This window comes from Saccopteryx bilineata, chromosome 2 (genome assembly GCF_036850765.1).
Source record: "Saccopteryx bilineata isolate mSacBil1 chromosome 2, mSacBil1_pri_phased_curated, whole genome shotgun sequence".
NCBI classification, from domain to species: domain Eukaryota; kingdom Metazoa; phylum Chordata; class Mammalia; order Chiroptera; family Emballonuridae; genus Saccopteryx; species Saccopteryx bilineata.
The window spans coordinates 140,876,446-140,894,466 of NC_089491.1; the positions used below are offsets into that span (position 1 = coordinate 140,876,446).

Below are 18,021 nucleotides of genomic sequence, written 5' to 3' on the forward strand. Positions count from 1 at the left end.
CGCACTTCCAGAAGGGGCACCTTTTTTTTTGGTGGTCAGTGAGAGGCATCGCTCACATTTAGTACTGCTTCTGGTGACGTGGGACACCCGCGTCACGGCTCGGGAAGCACGTCATATCACTTGTTCCGGCTAGCAGTGACAAATATAGAACCAGACATTGACCATCTCATTAGCCAAAAGCAGGCCCATAGTTCCCATTGGAAATACTGGTCAGCTTGTTGATTTAAATTTACTTGTTCTTTATTTTAAATATTATATTTGTTCCCGTTTTGTTTTTTTACTTTAAAATAAGATATGTGTAATGTGCATAGGGATTTGTTCATAGTTTTTTTTTATAGTCTGGCCCTCCCAACAGTCTGAGGGACAGTGAACTGGCCCCCTGTGTAAAAAGTTTGGGGACCCCTGCTAACCAATTAAACTATCTGGCCAGGGCTGAAGTTTTTATTTTAAAGGTGGATCCTTTGGAGAAGGTTTTTAAAGACTTTTTGCTAAAATAGATGACTTTTCTGTTCATTCATAAAAGATGAATTCTTAAGCAAGATGCAGGTCAATATATAACAGTAAGAGTTTTTTACATCGAGTTAATGTGCTAACCCCACATGTTTGAATAAAATTTAAAGTAATAATTTTGGCTCTACAGGAGATCCTCAGGTTACAACAGTCTCAACATATAACATTTTGAGTTTACAACGCTCATTCCAATAAAAACTTTTAAAAATTGACATGTGTATGTTTCAGTTTAGGCCGTTAGCATCATACTCACAGACTACATGGGTGAACTAGTTTGGTTGCACGCGGTGGGAGAATACACAGTATTCTTTTTCTGTGGCTTAGTTGTGTTTTTATGTTCTAGATCAGGGGTAGTCAACCTTTTTATACCTACCTCCCACTTTTGTACCTCTGTTAGTAGTAAAATTTTCTAACTGCCCACCGGTTCCACAGTAATGGTGATTTATAAAGTAGGGAAGTAACTTGACTTGATAAAATTTATAAAGCAGAATTAACAGCAAGTTAAAGCATATAATAATAATTACTTACCAAGTACTTTATGTCAGATTTTCGCTAAGTTTGGCAGAATAAATCTTTATAAAACAACTTATTATAGTTAAATCTATCTTTTTATTTATACTTTTGTTGCTCTGCTACCACCCACCATGAAAGCTGGAACGCCCACTAGTGGGTGGTAGGGACCAGCTTGACTACCACTGTTCTAGATCAGGGGTCCCCAAACTTTTTACACAGGGGCCAGTTCACTGTCCCTCAGACTGTTGGAGGGCCGCCACATACAGTGCTCCTCTCACTGACTACCAATGAAAAAGGTGCCCCTTCCGGAAGTGCGGCAAGGCCAGATAAATGGCCTCAGGGGACCACATGCGGCCCGTGGGCTGTAGTTTGGGGATGCCTGTTCTAGATTATGATTTTACAACTGTGTTAGGATAGGTAAGTGACTTAGGCCAGGGTATGTTTCGACTTACACCAAGATTGGGGTTACGTTACTCTCATTGGAATGGAACTGTGTTGTAACCCGAGGAGCCCCTGTAAATTAATTTAACATTGAATACACTGATAAAAAGCCTGACCTGTGGTGGCGCAGTGGATAAAGCATAGACCTGAAGTGCTGAGGTCACTGGTTCAAAACCCTGGATTTGCCTGTCAAGGCATATATGGGAGTTGATACTTCCTGTTCTTCCCCACCTTCTCTTTCTTTCTCTCTCCTCTCTAAAATAAATAAATAAAATCTTTAAAAAAATAAATACACTGATAAAAATAATTGCTAAATATTACACTTTTCCCCTAAGCTATTATACAGTTGCTAAGATATAACAATGAGATATTTTGTCGTCTAAGTACTTCATCTTTATGGATTGAGAACTGTTGCTGGTCTGTGGAAGGTTCTCAATAAATTGTTGCTGAATTTAGTTGAATTAATTTTTTATGGTACAAAATGATGACTGAGTTATTTAAATATCAATAAAATGTTTAAGAACCAACAAAGGGAAATATATGCTGTATATTATAAAATATGATAATTTTGGTACAAGCCTAAAATCTCAATGTAGTATTTAAATAATTTTGCTCACATAGAACGTATGATACTCCTTGGGAAGCCCTTGGAATATTACCTAGGGCTACTTTCAATATGGGTCATTTTCTTCTCTCTTTGTTTCCCTGTTTGTTGATATGTGTTCTGTCTCCTTGCAGTTCAACAACATGTTGCTGTACTGTGTGCCAAGATTCAGCTTGGTGGGCTCTAAATTCACAGTTCGAACCAGGGTTGGCATAGATGGCATGCAGATTGTGGAGACTCACAATGAGGAATATCCACACACTTTCCAGGTATCTGGGAAAGAGAGAACACTGGAATTGCAAGCCAGGTAAGAGGACCATTCCTGTCACATGGTTTGCAAAAGCATCAGAACTCATTGTAGAATAGAATCATTCCAAGACTCTCTCTCAAGTGAATGCTACAGACCTCTGCGAACCTGGTTGTACAGAAGTGGAGAGAGAGAGGTTCTTAAAAAGCAGGAATTATATCTTCCCTTTTGATTCCTCTGTAGTGCCTGGGATAGTCATTTTCAGCAAGTAAACATTGAGTAAATTATATTTACTCTTTAGATTTACAAGGTGCTGAGAGCATGAAATGTGGTGTTTAGGCCAAGGTTTTGAGCCTTGTAGGAAAAGATACTCCCTCAGCCCCTTTTCCTTCCATCCTTCTTTTGGTCCATGCTAAGTGTTGAAGTTTAACTCTTAAGCCCTGCAGAGGCTCTGCATTCATGGGACTTAATGGCACTTTGATGGAGAAAATGTTCGGAGGAGACAGTGTAGCAATGGGAGTGGTTCTCTTGCCAGAGTGGAAGGATATATGAAGGTGGCCATTTGGGGCTGCAGTGGCCTCTAGCATCGGGGACTTCTGAAGGGATGCTTCTTCCTGTATGCTGTACTGAGTGGGAGCGAGGGCTGGAGTTCTAGCCTCCATCCCCCTAGCATAACCATGTCTGGAAAGAAGACAACATGAGAACCACTGCAGTAGATTGCAGCTACCTCGTGTGAACCACTGCAGGTCAGAATGCTGTCAGGTTTTGAAATATCTTCTTTAAAAGACTGTTTTCCATTTATCTTATAAAGGCCTGGCATGGTGAGAATTGAGATACTCCAGAAAGTCACAGATCAGAGAGCTAAGTCCCAATCCCAGCCCTGTTGGCTCTAATACCCTAGATGCCGTGCAGCATGAGAGAGCCCTTCCTTTCCTTTCTGTTCCCTTGCACCAATAGCACGTGGTCTGGCTGCTCAGGCAGATTCATCCTGGATATATGTAATTAGTAACTGCATAGAAAAAACTTATAAAAGAATAAAAAGCCTGGCCAGTTGGTGCAGTGGATAGAGTGTTGACCTGAGACACTGACAACCCAGGTTCGAAACCCTGATGTCGCTGGCTTAAGCACCGGCTCACCAGCTTGAGCACAGGGTCACCGGCTTAAGCACCGGCTCACCAGCTTGAGCACAGGGTCGCTGGCTTAAGCACCGGCTCACCAGCTTGAGCACAGGGTCGCCGGCTTAAGCACCGGCTCACCAGCTTGAGCACAGGGTCGCCGGCTTAAGCACCGGCTCACCAGCTTGAGCACAGGGTCGCCGGCTTAAGCACCGGCTCACCAGCTTGAGCACAGGGTCGCCGGCTTAAGCACCGGCTCACCAGCTTGAGCACAGGGTCGCTGGCTGGCTTGAACCCAAAGGTCACTGGCTTGAAGCACATGTTCGCTGGCTTGAGGAAAGGGTCACTGGCTCAGCTGGAGCCCCCTGGTCAAGGCACATATGAGAAAGCAATCAATGAGCAACTAAAGTGCTGCAACAAGTTGATGCTTCTTATCTCTCTCCCTTTCTGTCTGTCAGTCCCTGTCTGCCCCCCATCTCTCTCACTAAAAACAAACAACAACAAAAAAAAAATCAGAAAATAACAAATTTCAGGCTTTCGAAAGAGAATAAATCATCTTAGCAGAAATTTGCGCCCTGGCAGTCAGGGACCTGGTGGAATTACAGTTGTGGAAGATGCGGCAGGCGGCTGGGGACTGATCCAAGGCTTCGAAGGAAGCATTCCAAGCATGAGTGAAAATGGTGAAGGACTTGGTTCTGAATATCATAGCTCTTCTACCTCATTGTGATGAGTTTTGACCCTAACCATCAATCCCTAAAGAAGAATGTATGATGTTAACTCACTGGTTGGGTCTGGTAACAAAGAAAACTCCCTGTAGTTCTGATAATTAGAGAAGTCTTCCCTGCAGAAGAATAAAGGTGCCTCCGGCTCTGAAATGCCAGCACGCGCCCAGACCTGCAGACCCTAACAGCGGATTGTCAGGGTGTCTTGAGTTGCCTAAGTGGGGACTGCAGCCCTCCCGGAGTAGCTTGGACTGTTTTCTCTTTAGAATGGGGCTGGTTCCTGAGGAGTTTTCGTAAGGACAGGTAGTCATCACTTTGTAGGGTTCCAACATGGCAGTACTGGGTACATTCCAATTAGATTTGAATCATGGTCACTTCCTTAAAGTTTTTAATCCCCTCATATCATTGCTCTAGTTATATTTATGATTGTATGGTAAACTAAAGGCCAAAATGGATTACTTGTCTGTCATCTGTTCTATAATGACTCTCAAGAATAGAGACAAACATTGAAAGACCCAGAAAGTCAGAATGTTAGTGAGATTACATAGAACCCAGAACTGGGTATATTTGGAGATATTTCAGGAAAATTCCCTTCTGAAGCCCCCTGAAGAAGGAGTCTGCTCTCCTCGCTAAATGATTCTGCCTCAAGACTGGCCACTCCTCCTCTGTGCACACACTCCCCTATTCAAAAGGGTATAAAGTATTTTTTTTGTCATTTTTATTCAATGATTTTTAGTTGCATAATGAATATAAAAATATAGTGATAAACTAAACAAAAGAGTCAGTTAGTCTACTGTGACTGAGAAAATAAAACAAAGAGCATTAGAGACATACCAAGTGCCCTTGCATTTAAAAAAGCTAAAGCTAGGCCCTGGCCGGTTGGCTCAGTGGTAGAGCGTCGGCCTGGCTTGCAGGAGTCCCAGTTCAATTCCCGGCCAGGGCACACAGGAGAAGCGCCCATCTGCTTCTCCACCCCTCCCCCTCTCCTTCCTCTCTGTCTCTCTCTTCCCCTCCCGCAGCCGAGGCTCCATTGGAGTAAAGTTGGCCCTGGTGCTGAGGATGGCTCCATGGCCTCTGCCTCAGGCACTAGAATGGCTCTGGTTGTAACAGAGCAACGCCCCAGATGGACAGAGCATCGCCCCCTGGTGGGCATGCCGGGTGGATCCCTGTTGGGCGCATGTGGGAGTCTGTTTAACTGCCTCCCCGTTTCCAACATCAGGGAAAAAAAAAGAGCTAAAGCTAAAAGCATTTAGCATGCAGCTGTACTCTCAGGGCAGTAGAGCTGATTGGGGGGTGGCAGGAGACACAGGAAAATATCAATAGGGAAATATCTTTTTTCAGGGGGGAGATTGAAGCCCCCTCACCTCCAAGGATTACCAGATGAACGATAAGCAGAATCTCTCAGGTGACAGTCACAGAGTTCAGCAGCGGTCCTCAGACACTAATGCTCAACAGTATATTTACTGGAAAGATGGATACTGTCACAGGAGCAAACCTCCCGTCAGACTTATACATATGTGATCCCTGTGAGAACAGGCCTGTGACATTCAGGCTGGAACTTAAACTTAGCCCTAGCCTAGCAGACAGAAGCCACTCTTGGAAAGTCTTTAAAATTCCTTGATTTGGAGATCTTAGTCCAGAGTCGACTAATACTAAAGTGGATTTTTCTAATATAGTACAACAACCAGCTACACAAGCTACCACAAGGGAGATGAATAAAGAAAATTTGCCTCAACAGGAAAACAGAGGACTTGACTATAGTTAAGAAAATTTTTTTTCAACAGAAAATTATTAAATACTGGGGTCCATTAATCTGTGAAACTTACCTTCCTACAGCCATTTAAAATTTTTGTTTTGCTTTATCTATAATTGGCTAGGTGTGGTATTATTACCTGAAGCCTTCTAGCAAAATATAATTAAATTATTCGTCAAAGGAAATGTTCAATACTCCCTAATGCCTTACAAAGATATTTTAGGCCCTGGCCGGTTGGCTCAGCGGTAGAGCGTCGGCCTAGCGTGCGGAGGACCCGGGTTCGATTCCGGCCAGGGCACACAGGAGAAGTGCCCATTTGCTTCTCCACCCCTCCGCCGCGCTTTCCCTCTCTGTCTCTCTCTTCCCCTCCCGCAGCCAAGGCTCCGTTGGAGCAAAGATGGCCCGGGCGCTGGGGATGGCTCTGTGGCCTCTGCCCCAGGCGCTAGAGTGGCTCTGGTCGCAACATGGCGACGCCCAGGATGGGCAGAGCATCGCCCCCTGGTGGGCAGAGCGTCGCCCCTGGTGGGCGTGCCGGGTGGATCCCGGTCGGGCGCATGCGGGAGTCTGTCTGGCTGTCTCTCCCTGTTTCCAGCTTCAGAAAAATGAAAAAAAAAAAAAAAAAAGATATTTTAGATCCTCGAGGCTAGTTATAATCTTTCTTAAAATGAACTGTCACTAGTAGCCTTTAAAACCCTCTTCTGTCTTTATAAAGGTGAATTGGAAGATAAGTTGTATATCAGTGTAATGCTAGATCTACAGAGTTGTCTGATGTCTATAACTAGATGGTGGTTGTTAAACTTATTATCAGTACAGTATGTTATAAAAGCTAAGCTTATCTGTCCCCACCAAAAATTATGTGTACAAAAGTAAGTGGATGGTCTAAAACTCTGTTCAAGAATTTATTTGGCCTGACCAGGCAGTGGCGCAGTGGATAGAGCATCGGACTGGGAGGACCTGGGTTCAAAACCCTGAGGTCACCAGCTTGAGCCCAAGGTCGCTGGCTTGAGCAAGAGGTTACTTGGTCTGCTGTAGCCCCCTGGTCAAGGCATGTATGAGAAAGCAATCAATGTACAACTAAGATGCTGCAACAAAGAATTGATGCTTCTCATCTCTCTCCATTCCTGTCTGTCCCTATCTATCCCTCTCTCCGTCTCTGTCACAAAAAAAAAAGAAAAAAAAAAAAGAAGAATTTATTTGTTCAGTTGCCAGAGATTCTGTTTAATTTTGATGGTAACTCCTTCTTGGACATCCCTGAATTTTCCAGAAAGTTGGAACAACATTAAAATGTAGTTTTATTCACCAGTTGTAACTCATTAATGGTCTCTGCATTCAGTTTAATTTTGTTTTGTTTTAGTTCTGAACAAGACAAGGAAGAATGGATCAAGGTAAACTTTATTTCTATTTTTTTTTAAAGACACATTTATTCAACATCATTACATTTAGCAATCAACAGCATGTGTGCAAAATAAATCTACATTAAAACCCTGTTGGAATGCTTTACATTTTCCACAGGACAGAAACGAAAATAACCTGTGATACAATTAGTCACAAATGCAGTCCTTGAGTTTTTGTGCCAGTTCACTTGCATGCTGTCTAAAACATACATTCTCTGCCACAGCTAGGCCCGGTTACCACTGTGCTGGGCTGAATTGATAAGTCTGTTGTCCCCTGGAGCTCCCAGTCACTTCTCCGGCTCTCCTCTCCTGCTAAGTTTTGCATCCTGGCAGTAGTCAAAACCCCTGCCACCGCCTTCGCTTCTACAGCTGCAGGAACTGCCACAGCCACTTCCGTTTTGTGATTTAGCAAAATATTGGCTTCTGCCTCCAAAGTTTTCTCCTTTCATTGGCCCAAAATTTGAAGGTTGGTTGTTGTAACTGCCAAAATTATTGTAGCTTCCACCACCTCCAAAATTGCTTCCGGCATTACCAAATCCATTATAGTCATCCCCACTGCCATGATATCTTCCACCATCACTGCTGCCACCAAAGCCACCATGACCACTGAAATTTCCTCCATGATCACCTCTGAAGTTTTCAGAACTTCAGCCTCTTTGGCCGGATGAAGCACTAGCCATCTTGCTAGATAAGGCTTTCCTTACTTCGCAGTTGTGGCCATTCACAGTATGGGATTTCTGAATGATATTCTTGTCTACAGAGTCATGGTCATCAAAGGTTACAAAAGCAAAGCCTCTCTTTTGCCACTGCCTTGGTCAGTCACTTCAGTTTTTTCATACTGTTCAAAATAATCTCGTAGGTGATATTCTTCAGTGTATTTTTTAATACCACTGACAAAAGTCTTCACAGTGAAGCGGGCACCAGGTCTTTGAGAATCTTCTCCTGAGACTTCCTCTTTGGTCCCACAACTCTTCGATCCTCATCACGTGGCTTTGCATTCATGGTTGCATCCACCTCCTCCACGGTGGCATCTCTGATAAACCAAAAGCCTCTGGAGTTCTTGGTGTTTGGGTCTCTCATCACCATATAGTCTGGGAGTGTTCCCCATTGCTCAGAAGGGCGCCTCAGACTCTCATCGGTTGTTTCAAAGCTCAAACCTCTGCTTGACCTGCGGTGGCGCAGTGGATAGAGCACTGAACCTGAAGTGCTGAGGTCTCCAGTTCGAAACCCTGGGCTTGCCAGGTCAAAGCACATATGACAAACAACCAATGAACAACTAGAGGGAAGTAGCTACTTCTCGCATTCCCTTCCTCCTCTTTCTGTAAAAAATAAATAAAATCTTTTTTTAAAAAACCTCAAACCTCTGATAAAGAGCTTCCCCAGCTGCTTGGGAGACTGCCTCGGACATGATGACTGCGGGAGGGGAAACCTGAACGATGCTTAGTCGGCGGTGTCTGCTTGCAACTAAACCTTATTTCTATTTTTATTTTTGCTTTTTGGTGACCTCTGTGTATACACAGGTATGCAGATGTTGTATTGTGTACATGTAATTATCAGAGCAAGGTCACTGATATTTAAAGTGTTTCCCATCATAGATATTTGTTTAATAAAGTATTTTCATTGCTTTGCATGTGATACTTTAATGTGTGCTTTGAATTTTATTTATATCTCAGGCCCTTCAGGAGACTATCGATGCTTTCCATCAGAGGCATGAAACCTTCAGGAATGCAATTGCGAAGGATAATGACAGTCAGTCGGAGGTTTCTGTAAGTTGGATTAAATGAATTAAATTCTTATCTTTAAGCTCTTCACTCTTTGCAGTTATAACAGATCCATCAGGTCATCTCATCCTCAAACCTTTTTCCTTCACAATAACAGAATCTCATTCCTTCTTCAATGAATGTAGTAGTGAGTCCCTTTTTTATGCTGCTTAAATTCTTTGAACCTTTTACTCCTTTACCAGAACCTGGTATGAACAATGTTGTTAAAATGCTTTGTAGAAAGAAAGAGAGAAAGAAAATGACAGGTTTTTTTTTCCCTATTAAAATTGAATTTCTCTTTTCTTTTAAGACTGCCGAGCTAGGGAAGAGAGCCCCCAGATGGATCCGAGATAATGAAGTCACGATGTGTATGAAATGTAAAGAGTCTTTCAACGCGCTGACAAGGAGAAGGCATCACTGTCGGGCCTGTGGCCATGTACGTGAGATTGCCAGTAACTATAGGTATTGTAAAATCATCACCTCAGCAAAGTGCTTTGTGGATAAACTTACTTGCACAAAGCACTATGTTGGGTCCTGGAGGAAAAAATTGGTAAGCAAAATGATACTCAGCTTCACAGGGCTTACATTCTAACGGAGAAAATAGACCCAAGCAGGTAAATGGACAAATAAGCATTTCAAATTATTATAAATACAGTAAGGAGGCAGTCAAAAGGTTTAAAATGGCAAATAATGGTAAGGAAGAGGATTTGACACCACTTTTAAGAGCTAATGGAGTTGATATTTAAGCTGATGCCTCACAGATGGAAAAGAGCTGACCACAGGAGGGGAGGTGGGCAGAGCCTGCATGTCCGAGACCCTGAGGTCGGCCTGAGCTCGGTCTGCTCTTGAGACTGTTGAAAGGTCGTATGCCGGAGTAGAATGAGTAAGGTGAATTGTGGCGGAAGAAATAATAACCAAAGGAGTTGATGGCTTTGAGAAAATAGATAGAACTTGTTAGTATAAGTGGCAGTCCAACCTTTTGATGGGGAGAGGGCAACTTTCCTCCATTGTAATGGAAAGGATGGGTACAAATGTGGGTGTGTTGTAGATTTGGTGGTGGGAAAGGAGGGCATTGAGGTCTGATGATAGATATATTTTCATCGATGTATGAGAAAATGTCATCAGCTGAAAGTGGAGAGAGGGAAGGAAGAGATGTGGGGGAGATTGACATAGTTGTTTCTGGGCAGGAAGAAGTGGGCCCGTATAACACAGGGGCCCACTGGGTGCACCTTAGAGCTTAACGGTTATAAACGTAAAAGGACACACTGGTCCATTTAAGAGCAGTGATATTTCTCTAACAAAATCAGCAACTCAAGGCCAAGGAAGCACAGAACAGGTTTTCAGCAATTGAGTTGTTTCATATTGTAAGAGTAACCAGGAACAAAGCATGATACGAAGCTAGAAAGAGGTAGCAGCAGGCTTTGGAGGGCCGTGTAAACCCAGCTGAAGATTACACACTGTCTTCTAAAAAGCAATGAATAAACATAGAGAAGGGTGAGCATTGTAGTGTAATGATCTAATATATTATTAGTGTGCTTAAGTGCAGCGGTTCTTACTGCTAGCTCTTTTAGAGTATTTTCACACTACAGATTTATTCTTTCTCTGTTCCTAAGTTCTGACTCAACAAGGCAGTTTTATAGTCAAAATCAAATTTATAGCAGGCATCTCTTTTTGTTTACCCTCAGGGTAAGACTATTTAATATTTATCATTGAATTTGCTTGAAATGATCTTAGGTACTGATATACATGGTTCAGTAAACAAATGAAAATGTGTTTGAGCCTGACCTGTGGTGGCGCAGTGGATAAAGCATTGACCTGGAACACTGAGGTCATGGGTTTGAAACCCTGGGCTTGCCTGGTAAAGGCACATATAAGAGTTAGTGCTTCCTGCTCCTTCCCCGCTTCTCTCTCTCTCTCCTCACTAAAATAAATTTTTAAAAAATGTGTTTGAATGTGGATCATCAAAATACTATGATATGATTTGAAAATAAGATATTAATAGGAATTTATAGATGCAGATATGTCTGATTTTAAATCCTAGAGTAGTTTATAGTAATTATGAGAAAACAGTGAATACTTTTTTTTCTTCTTTTCCAAGTGAGAAGAGGAGAGATGGAGAGACAGACTCCCGCATGCACCCCTACTGGGATCCACCTGACAACCCCATCTGGGCTGATGCTCTGCCCATCTGGGGCCATGCTCACAGCCAAGCTATTTTTAGCATCCGAAGTGGAGGCTCCATGGAGCCATCCTCAGTGCCCGGGGCTGATGCTCTTGTACCAATCGAGCCATGGCTGTGGGAGGGGAAGAGAGAGAGAGAGAGAAGGAGGGAGGGGTGGGAAAGCAGATGGTTGCTTCTCCTGGGTGCACCGACTGGGAATCAAACTTGGGACATCCACACGCTGGGCCAACACTCTACCACTGAACTAACTGGCCAGGGCCCAGTGAATACTTTTTAATCATGAATTTTACATGCTGGGAACCTAAACTAAAAGTGTTACTAATACTTACATTTCTTGAATAGAGTTTGTTCACTATGAATGGGGGAAAATTGCTTCTAGAAGCAGAAGATAATTTTTTTAAGTGGAAGGTTTTTTTTTTAATAACACTTTTCCTATAGCAAGAAAAAATACCATTCACTGAGAGGTAGTATATATTTTCATTATAGTCATTCATTCCTTGGCATTCTATAGATGCTTATGTATGCTGCTGAGCAGAATATACAAGGACAATCCCATAGAGTTGACAGCCTACTCAGGGCGACAGTCAGATAATCACACAACCATGTGATTAGAACTTGGATAACATGAAAAAGAGTACAGGAAACTCTAGTAGCCCAGGGACAAGAGACATGCTATGTTCTGGATGTTGGAGGAGTCCTCCTTAAAGATGTGAAATTTGAGTCAACATCTCTGAAGGATGATCAGGAGTTCACTCATGAAGCAGAGATGCAGGAGGAGAGAGCGTAGCACTTTGAGGGACTGTAGAAGCCATTGTCACTACAGATACAGGGAGGAGGTGGGGCAGATGACGCAGGACTCCGTAGGCTGTAGTTAAGAATTTATTTATTATCTAACAGCAAAGGGAAGACTAAAGGGTTTTATGTAGAGGAGAAATATACCAGATTATGGTTTTTAAGAACCATTTTTCTGTTAAAAAATGCTATTTGGAAAATAGCTTGGAGAGTACGAGAGTAGAGGCCTGGAGGCTAGTAAGAATGTGACAAGGAGCAGTCACGAGGCTATCGCGGTCCAAACCAGGACTGATAGCCTGTACTCGGTGACTACAGGGAGCTGTGGGAAAATGGGCAGATTGAAAAACTAGACGGTAAAATCAGCAGGACTTTAATGCAGTTACTTCAGGGGGTGAGCTGTAGAGGATGTTGGGATGATCCTAGGTTTATGACTTGCCGCGACTGGTTAGATGGCTGTGCTATCTCCTGCTTTAGGGACACAGGGAAAGGGGGCCGGTTGGGAAGGGCGGGGTGGGGGAAGCAGAGCGCTGAAGGCAGAGAATCTTATGGGTGCATTTTGGGAGGATATTGATGAAACATCCAGAGGTATGAAGAGGAAGGGTCTGGACCCAGCCTTTGAAGATCAGCCATTAGAGGTCAGGAAGAAAAGGGTGAGCAAGCATTTCACAATCAACATTATGTTATTATGATAAATAATCCTAATGTTCACAGGGATATACTTAGTGTAATAAAACTTTGCCTTTATATATAACTCTTTCTCATTTATTATCATTATAAATGTTTATGGCTTAAATCTTATTTTTTAAATGTTATTACTCACTTTTCATTACCTTTTCTAATTTAAGGTGGTTTGTTGGAAGTGTTCTGATTACAAAGCTCAGCTGGAGTATGACGGTGGTAAACTGAGCAAAGTTTGTAAAGACTGTTACCAAATAATAAGTGGATTCGCAGACAGTGAAGAAAAGAAAAGAAAAGGGATTTTAGAGGTATGAAATAGTAAATGTTGGATGTGCTTGAGATTTTTATATAAGGAAAATAAAATTGTCTTTTAACTCTAAAGAATAGAAATAACACATTGTGTTATTTTTTAGTATTTAACAATTTGGAGAACAATGAGCAAGTCATACTTTTGTTATGTATTGCTGAATTTTGGGATCACAGTTGTATAAAAAGAAAAGGGGTGGTGTTCTGCATTTGCGAGTAAATATAATATATATTGATTTTATGAAGGTAGCTATAGTCAAATACTAAAGAAGTAATTGTTATATTGTCTAATGCCCAAATTATTATAGTGGTTTTTTGTTTGTTTGTTGAGAGAGACAGACAGACAGGAGGGAAAGAGATGAGAAGCATCAACTCATAGTTGTATCACTTTGTTCATTGATTGCTTCTCATACAAGCCGTGATGGGGGAAAGGGTGAGGCTCAAGCTGAGCCAGTGACCCCTTGCTCAAGCCAGTGACCATGGAGTCACGTCTGTGAACCCACACTCAAGCCGACGACCCAGTGCTTAAGCCAGTGAGCCTGTGTGCTCAAGCCAATGAGCTCGCACAAGCCGGCGAACTCAGAGTTTCGAACCTAGGACCTCAGTGTCCCATGTCGACACTCTATTCACTGCGCTACCACCAGTCAGGCAATTGTAGTGTATTTTTTAAAAGGAAATTTTTTCTCTTGGTTTCATCATACTGGCTTTGAAATACTACTGGATGAAATTATTAAACTTTAGATTAAAGTATTCATTTATTACCTGAAAAGTTCTTCCAACTTAATGACTTTTAGTAAAAGTATTATTTAATAGCCAGTGACAGTAATCTCATAGGTACATTTAAATATTATTGAAATATTTCACGAGTGATTTTGACACATGTTGCAAATATTGAATAGAATACATTCAGACCCCCGAGCCTGAAAACCATAATGCAACTTGTATCTGAAATGAGTTTCACACCGAAAGATATAATAAGGCCTTGGAGGCAGAAAGTTCAAGATAGCCTGGAAAATCTGTAAAAAATAGGCTCAAGATTAAAATTCTATGTACATAAAGTGATAGATAGAGCTCTGGCCAGATAGCTCAGTTGGTTGAAGTGTCCCAAAGCACAGAGGTTGCAGGTTTGATTTCTGATCAGGGCACATACGGGAACAGATCGATATTCCTGCCTCTTTTTCCCTCTCTCACTTCCTCTCTCAAATCAATAAAATAATTAAAAAAATAAAATATTAAAAATATTAAAGTCATAGATATACTTAGTTCATTAAGTTTCTATGGTTAATTATTAAGAATCAATGAGTGGCCTGACCAGGCGGTGGCGCAGTGGATAGAGCATTGGACTGGGATGCGGAGGACCCAGGTTCGAGACCCCAAGGTCACCAGATTGAGTGCGGGCTCATCTGGTTTGAGCAAAAAGCCCACCAGCTTGAGCCCAGGGTTGCTGGCTCGAGCAAGAGGTTACTCGGTCAGCTGAAGGCCTGCAGTCGGGGCGCATATGAGAGGGCAATCAGTGAACAACTAAGGTGTTGCAATGCGCAATGAAAAGCTGATGATTGATGCTTCTCATCTCTCTTCATTCCTGTCTGTCTGTCCCTGTCTATCCCTCTCTCTCTGAAAAAAAAAAAAAAAAAAAGAATCAATGAGTGTTTATTGAGCATTTACTCTTTATAAGTATGCAAAGGTCATTTTGAGTAACTGGAAAAGGCTCATGAACTTCAAGGTTCATATAAGGTTAAAGTGTAAGTCTGCACACAAAAAGTGTAACTCTGAATTCTAGCTGTCACTCGAATAGCAGACCGAAATGGGGCTTTCTCAGGCAGGGTGGGTGGAAAGGACACAGGCTCCGTACTTAACAACAGCGACTGATGCGACTGAATTGTGATGACAGCTTGTTTGAAGAGGTGAGTTCCAAGCTGCATCTGTGAAATAAAAAATCTAGCCGGTTTTCTAGAAAAACCTATACTTGAGGGCAAATAGCAATTACTTAGCTAGGCTAACGCACATGCACACATACATACACGCAGTATTTGCATCTTGCTTTGTGCCAACTAGTGTTACATGCGCTAGACCTTGCTTTGTGCCAACTAGTGTTACATGCGCTAGACCTTGCTTTGTGCCAACTAGTGTTACATGCGCTAGACCAAGGGTCAACATCCTTTTTCTGTAAAGGACCAGAGAAAAACTATTTCAATTTTGCAGGCCAAGAGGCAAAACTTGATATTATATAAGATGAGAGAAAACAAATTTTCACCAATTTACATTGACAAATTTTAAAATGTAATAATTTAGTAAAATTTTTTGTAATGTAGTAAAAAAAAATGGAATTCTTTGGTGGGGGACGGGAAGGTGACATTTCTCTTCATTGGAGTTCACAAAGTTAGTGTTCTCTATTATTAAATTGATTTTAAATGTTTATCTGTTAAAACTCTTCTAAACTCACAGGCGGTACAAGAACAGGGGTCAGCTGGTGGCCAGAGCTTGCCACCCCAGTGCTTCTTGAACTATCTGTGATGAACTGGTTATTTCCAAACCATCACAGTTCAGTACCTTTGTAAGATACACAGTTGTACCACATATATATAGTCAAATAATTTTTGATAAAGGGGCCAACAACACACAATGGAGAAAAGAAAGCCTCTTCAATAAATGGTGCTGGGAAAACTGGAAAGCCACATGCAAAAGGATGGAACTGGACTAGAGTTTGTCCCCCTGTACTAAAATTAACTCAAAATGGATCAAAGATCTAAACATAAGACCTGAAACAATTAAGTACATAGAAGAAGACATAGGTACTCAACTCATGGACCTGGGTTTTAAAGAGCATTTTATGAATTTGACTCCAAAGGCAAGAGAAGTGAAGGCAAAAATTAATGAATGGGACTACATCAGACTAAGAAGATTTTGCTCAGCAAGAGAAACTGATAACAAAATAAACAGACAGCCAACTAAATGGGAAATTATATTTTTAAACAACAGCTCAGATAAGGTCCTAATATCCAAAATTTACAAAGAACTCATAAAACTCAACAACAAAGAAACAATCCAATAAAAAAATGAGAGGAGGACATGAACAGACACTTCTCCCAGGAAGAAATACAAATGGCCAACAGATATATGAAAAGATGCTCATCTTTATTAGTTATTAGAGAAATGCAAATCAAACAGCAATGAGATACCACCTCACACCTTTTAGATTAGCTATTATTAACAAGACAGGTAATAGCAAATGTTAGGCTGTGGAGAAAAAGGAACCCTCATACACTGTTGGTGGGAATGTAAAGTAGGACAACCATTATGGAAGAAAGTATGGTGGTTCCTCAAAAAACTGAAAATAGAACTATCTTATGACCCAGCAATCCCTCTACTGGGTATATACCCCCAAAACTCAGAAACATTGATACCTAAAGACACATGCAGCCCCATGTTCATTGCAGCATTGTTCACAGTGGTCAGGACATGGAAACAACCAAAAAGCCCATCAATAGATGACTGGATAAAGAAGATGTGGCACATATACACTATGGAATACTACTCAGCCATAAGAAATGATGACATCAGATCATTTACAGCAAAATGGTGGGATCTTGATAACATTATACGAAGTGAAATAAGTAAATCAGAAAAAACCAGGAACTGCATTATTCCATATGTAGGTGGGACATAAAAGTGGGACTAAGAGACATTGATAAGAGTGTGGTGGTTACAGGGGGAGGGGGGAGAGGGAAAGGGAAAGGGGGAGGGGGAGAGGCACAAAGAAAACTAGATAGAAGGTGACAGAGGACAATCTGACTTTGGGTGATGGGTATGCAACATAATTGAACGACAAGATAACCTGGACATGTTATCTTTGAATATATGTATCCTGATTTATTGATGTCACCCCATTAAAAAAATAAAATTATTAAAATTAAAAAAAAAGATACACAGTTGTGTGCTTGAGTGTCATCACAAAATCAAATTGCTGTGACTGTCTCAGTGTTTGCTCTAACTTGCTGCATTTACCTTGAACTAGTAACAAAACAATTTGCGGCCCAGCGCTGTTGAATGGATGACACTGAGTAGCAGTACCCTAAGAATTTGACACTTTCCTTAATGTGTGCAGTAAAAACCATTATGTGGTCAAATGGTTTTATTCCTTTTTTAGCCAGTGATTTATATAGTTGGAGGCAAATCAGAAAACTGTAAATGGCTCTGCAAACAGTTAAGGCAATTTTTAAAACTTAAATGATCTCAATTCTCAGGACAAAGGTTGCTGGCCAGTATTTACCTTTTTGATGCTGCTTTCCTCCATCGTTGAAGTTGGGATGCATTGTGGTTAAAAATTTAGGCTCTGGATCCAGACTCAAACCCCAGCATGCCAATTCCTGAGTGTATGATCCTGGGTTAGCCATTTCATCTCTGAACCTCACAGATAATGAAAGTCGTAACTCCTTGGTGTTGGTGTGAGGATTAAATGAAATCATACATTTCTTTTTTTATATAAATAAATTTTTAGAAATCATACATTTTTTTTTTTTTTTTGTAATTTTCTGAAGCTGGAAACGGGGAGAGACAATCAGACAGACTCCCGCATGCACCCAACCGGGATCCACCCGGCACGCCCACCAGGGGGCGACGCTCTGCCCCTCCGGGGTGTCGCTCTATTGTGACCAGAGCCACTCTAGCGCCTGAAGCAGAGGCCAAGGAGCCATCCACAGCACCCGGGCCATCTTTGCTCCAATGGAGCCTTGGCTGAGGGAGAGGAAGAGAGAGACAGAGAGGAAGGAGAGGGGGAGGGGTGGAGAAGCAGATGGGCGCTTCTCCTGTGTGCCTTGGCCGGGAATCAAACCCGGGACTTCTGCATGCCAGGCCGACGCTCTACCACTGAGCCAACCGGCCAGGGCCATGATACATTTCTTAGTGAGCTATGAAGAGTGCCTGCATAGTAAGTAGTTAATAAATGTTTAACTTTAAATTTAAGGTCTGCTAATACAGAGAGTTAAAACTGACTTAAGTATTTTC

At 41.9% G+C, this 18,021-nt stretch overlaps 1 protein-coding gene and 1 pseudogene across 1 annotated transcript in view; one reads left to right on the plus strand and one right to left on the minus strand.

The window, feature by feature from the left end:
• Positions 1 to 18,021, plus strand: part of FGD4 (FYVE, RhoGEF and PH domain containing 4) — a 283,378-nt gene that overhangs the window by 255,960 nt on the left and 9,397 nt on the right. Inside the window, exons 11-15 of the mRNA XM_066258073.1 lie at positions 2,203 to 2,375; positions 7,260 to 7,290; positions 8,973 to 9,065; positions 9,370 to 9,495; positions 12,879 to 13,019. Of these exons, the coding sequence (XP_066114170.1) occupies positions 2,203 to 2,375; positions 7,260 to 7,290; positions 8,973 to 9,065; positions 9,370 to 9,495; positions 12,879 to 13,019 (564 nt within the window). The remainder of the gene's footprint in view (positions 1 to 2,202; positions 2,376 to 7,259; positions 7,291 to 8,972; positions 9,066 to 9,369; positions 9,496 to 12,878; positions 13,020 to 18,021) is intronic.
• Positions 7,587 to 8,438, minus strand: LOC136323734 (heterogeneous nuclear ribonucleoprotein A1-like; annotated as a pseudogene).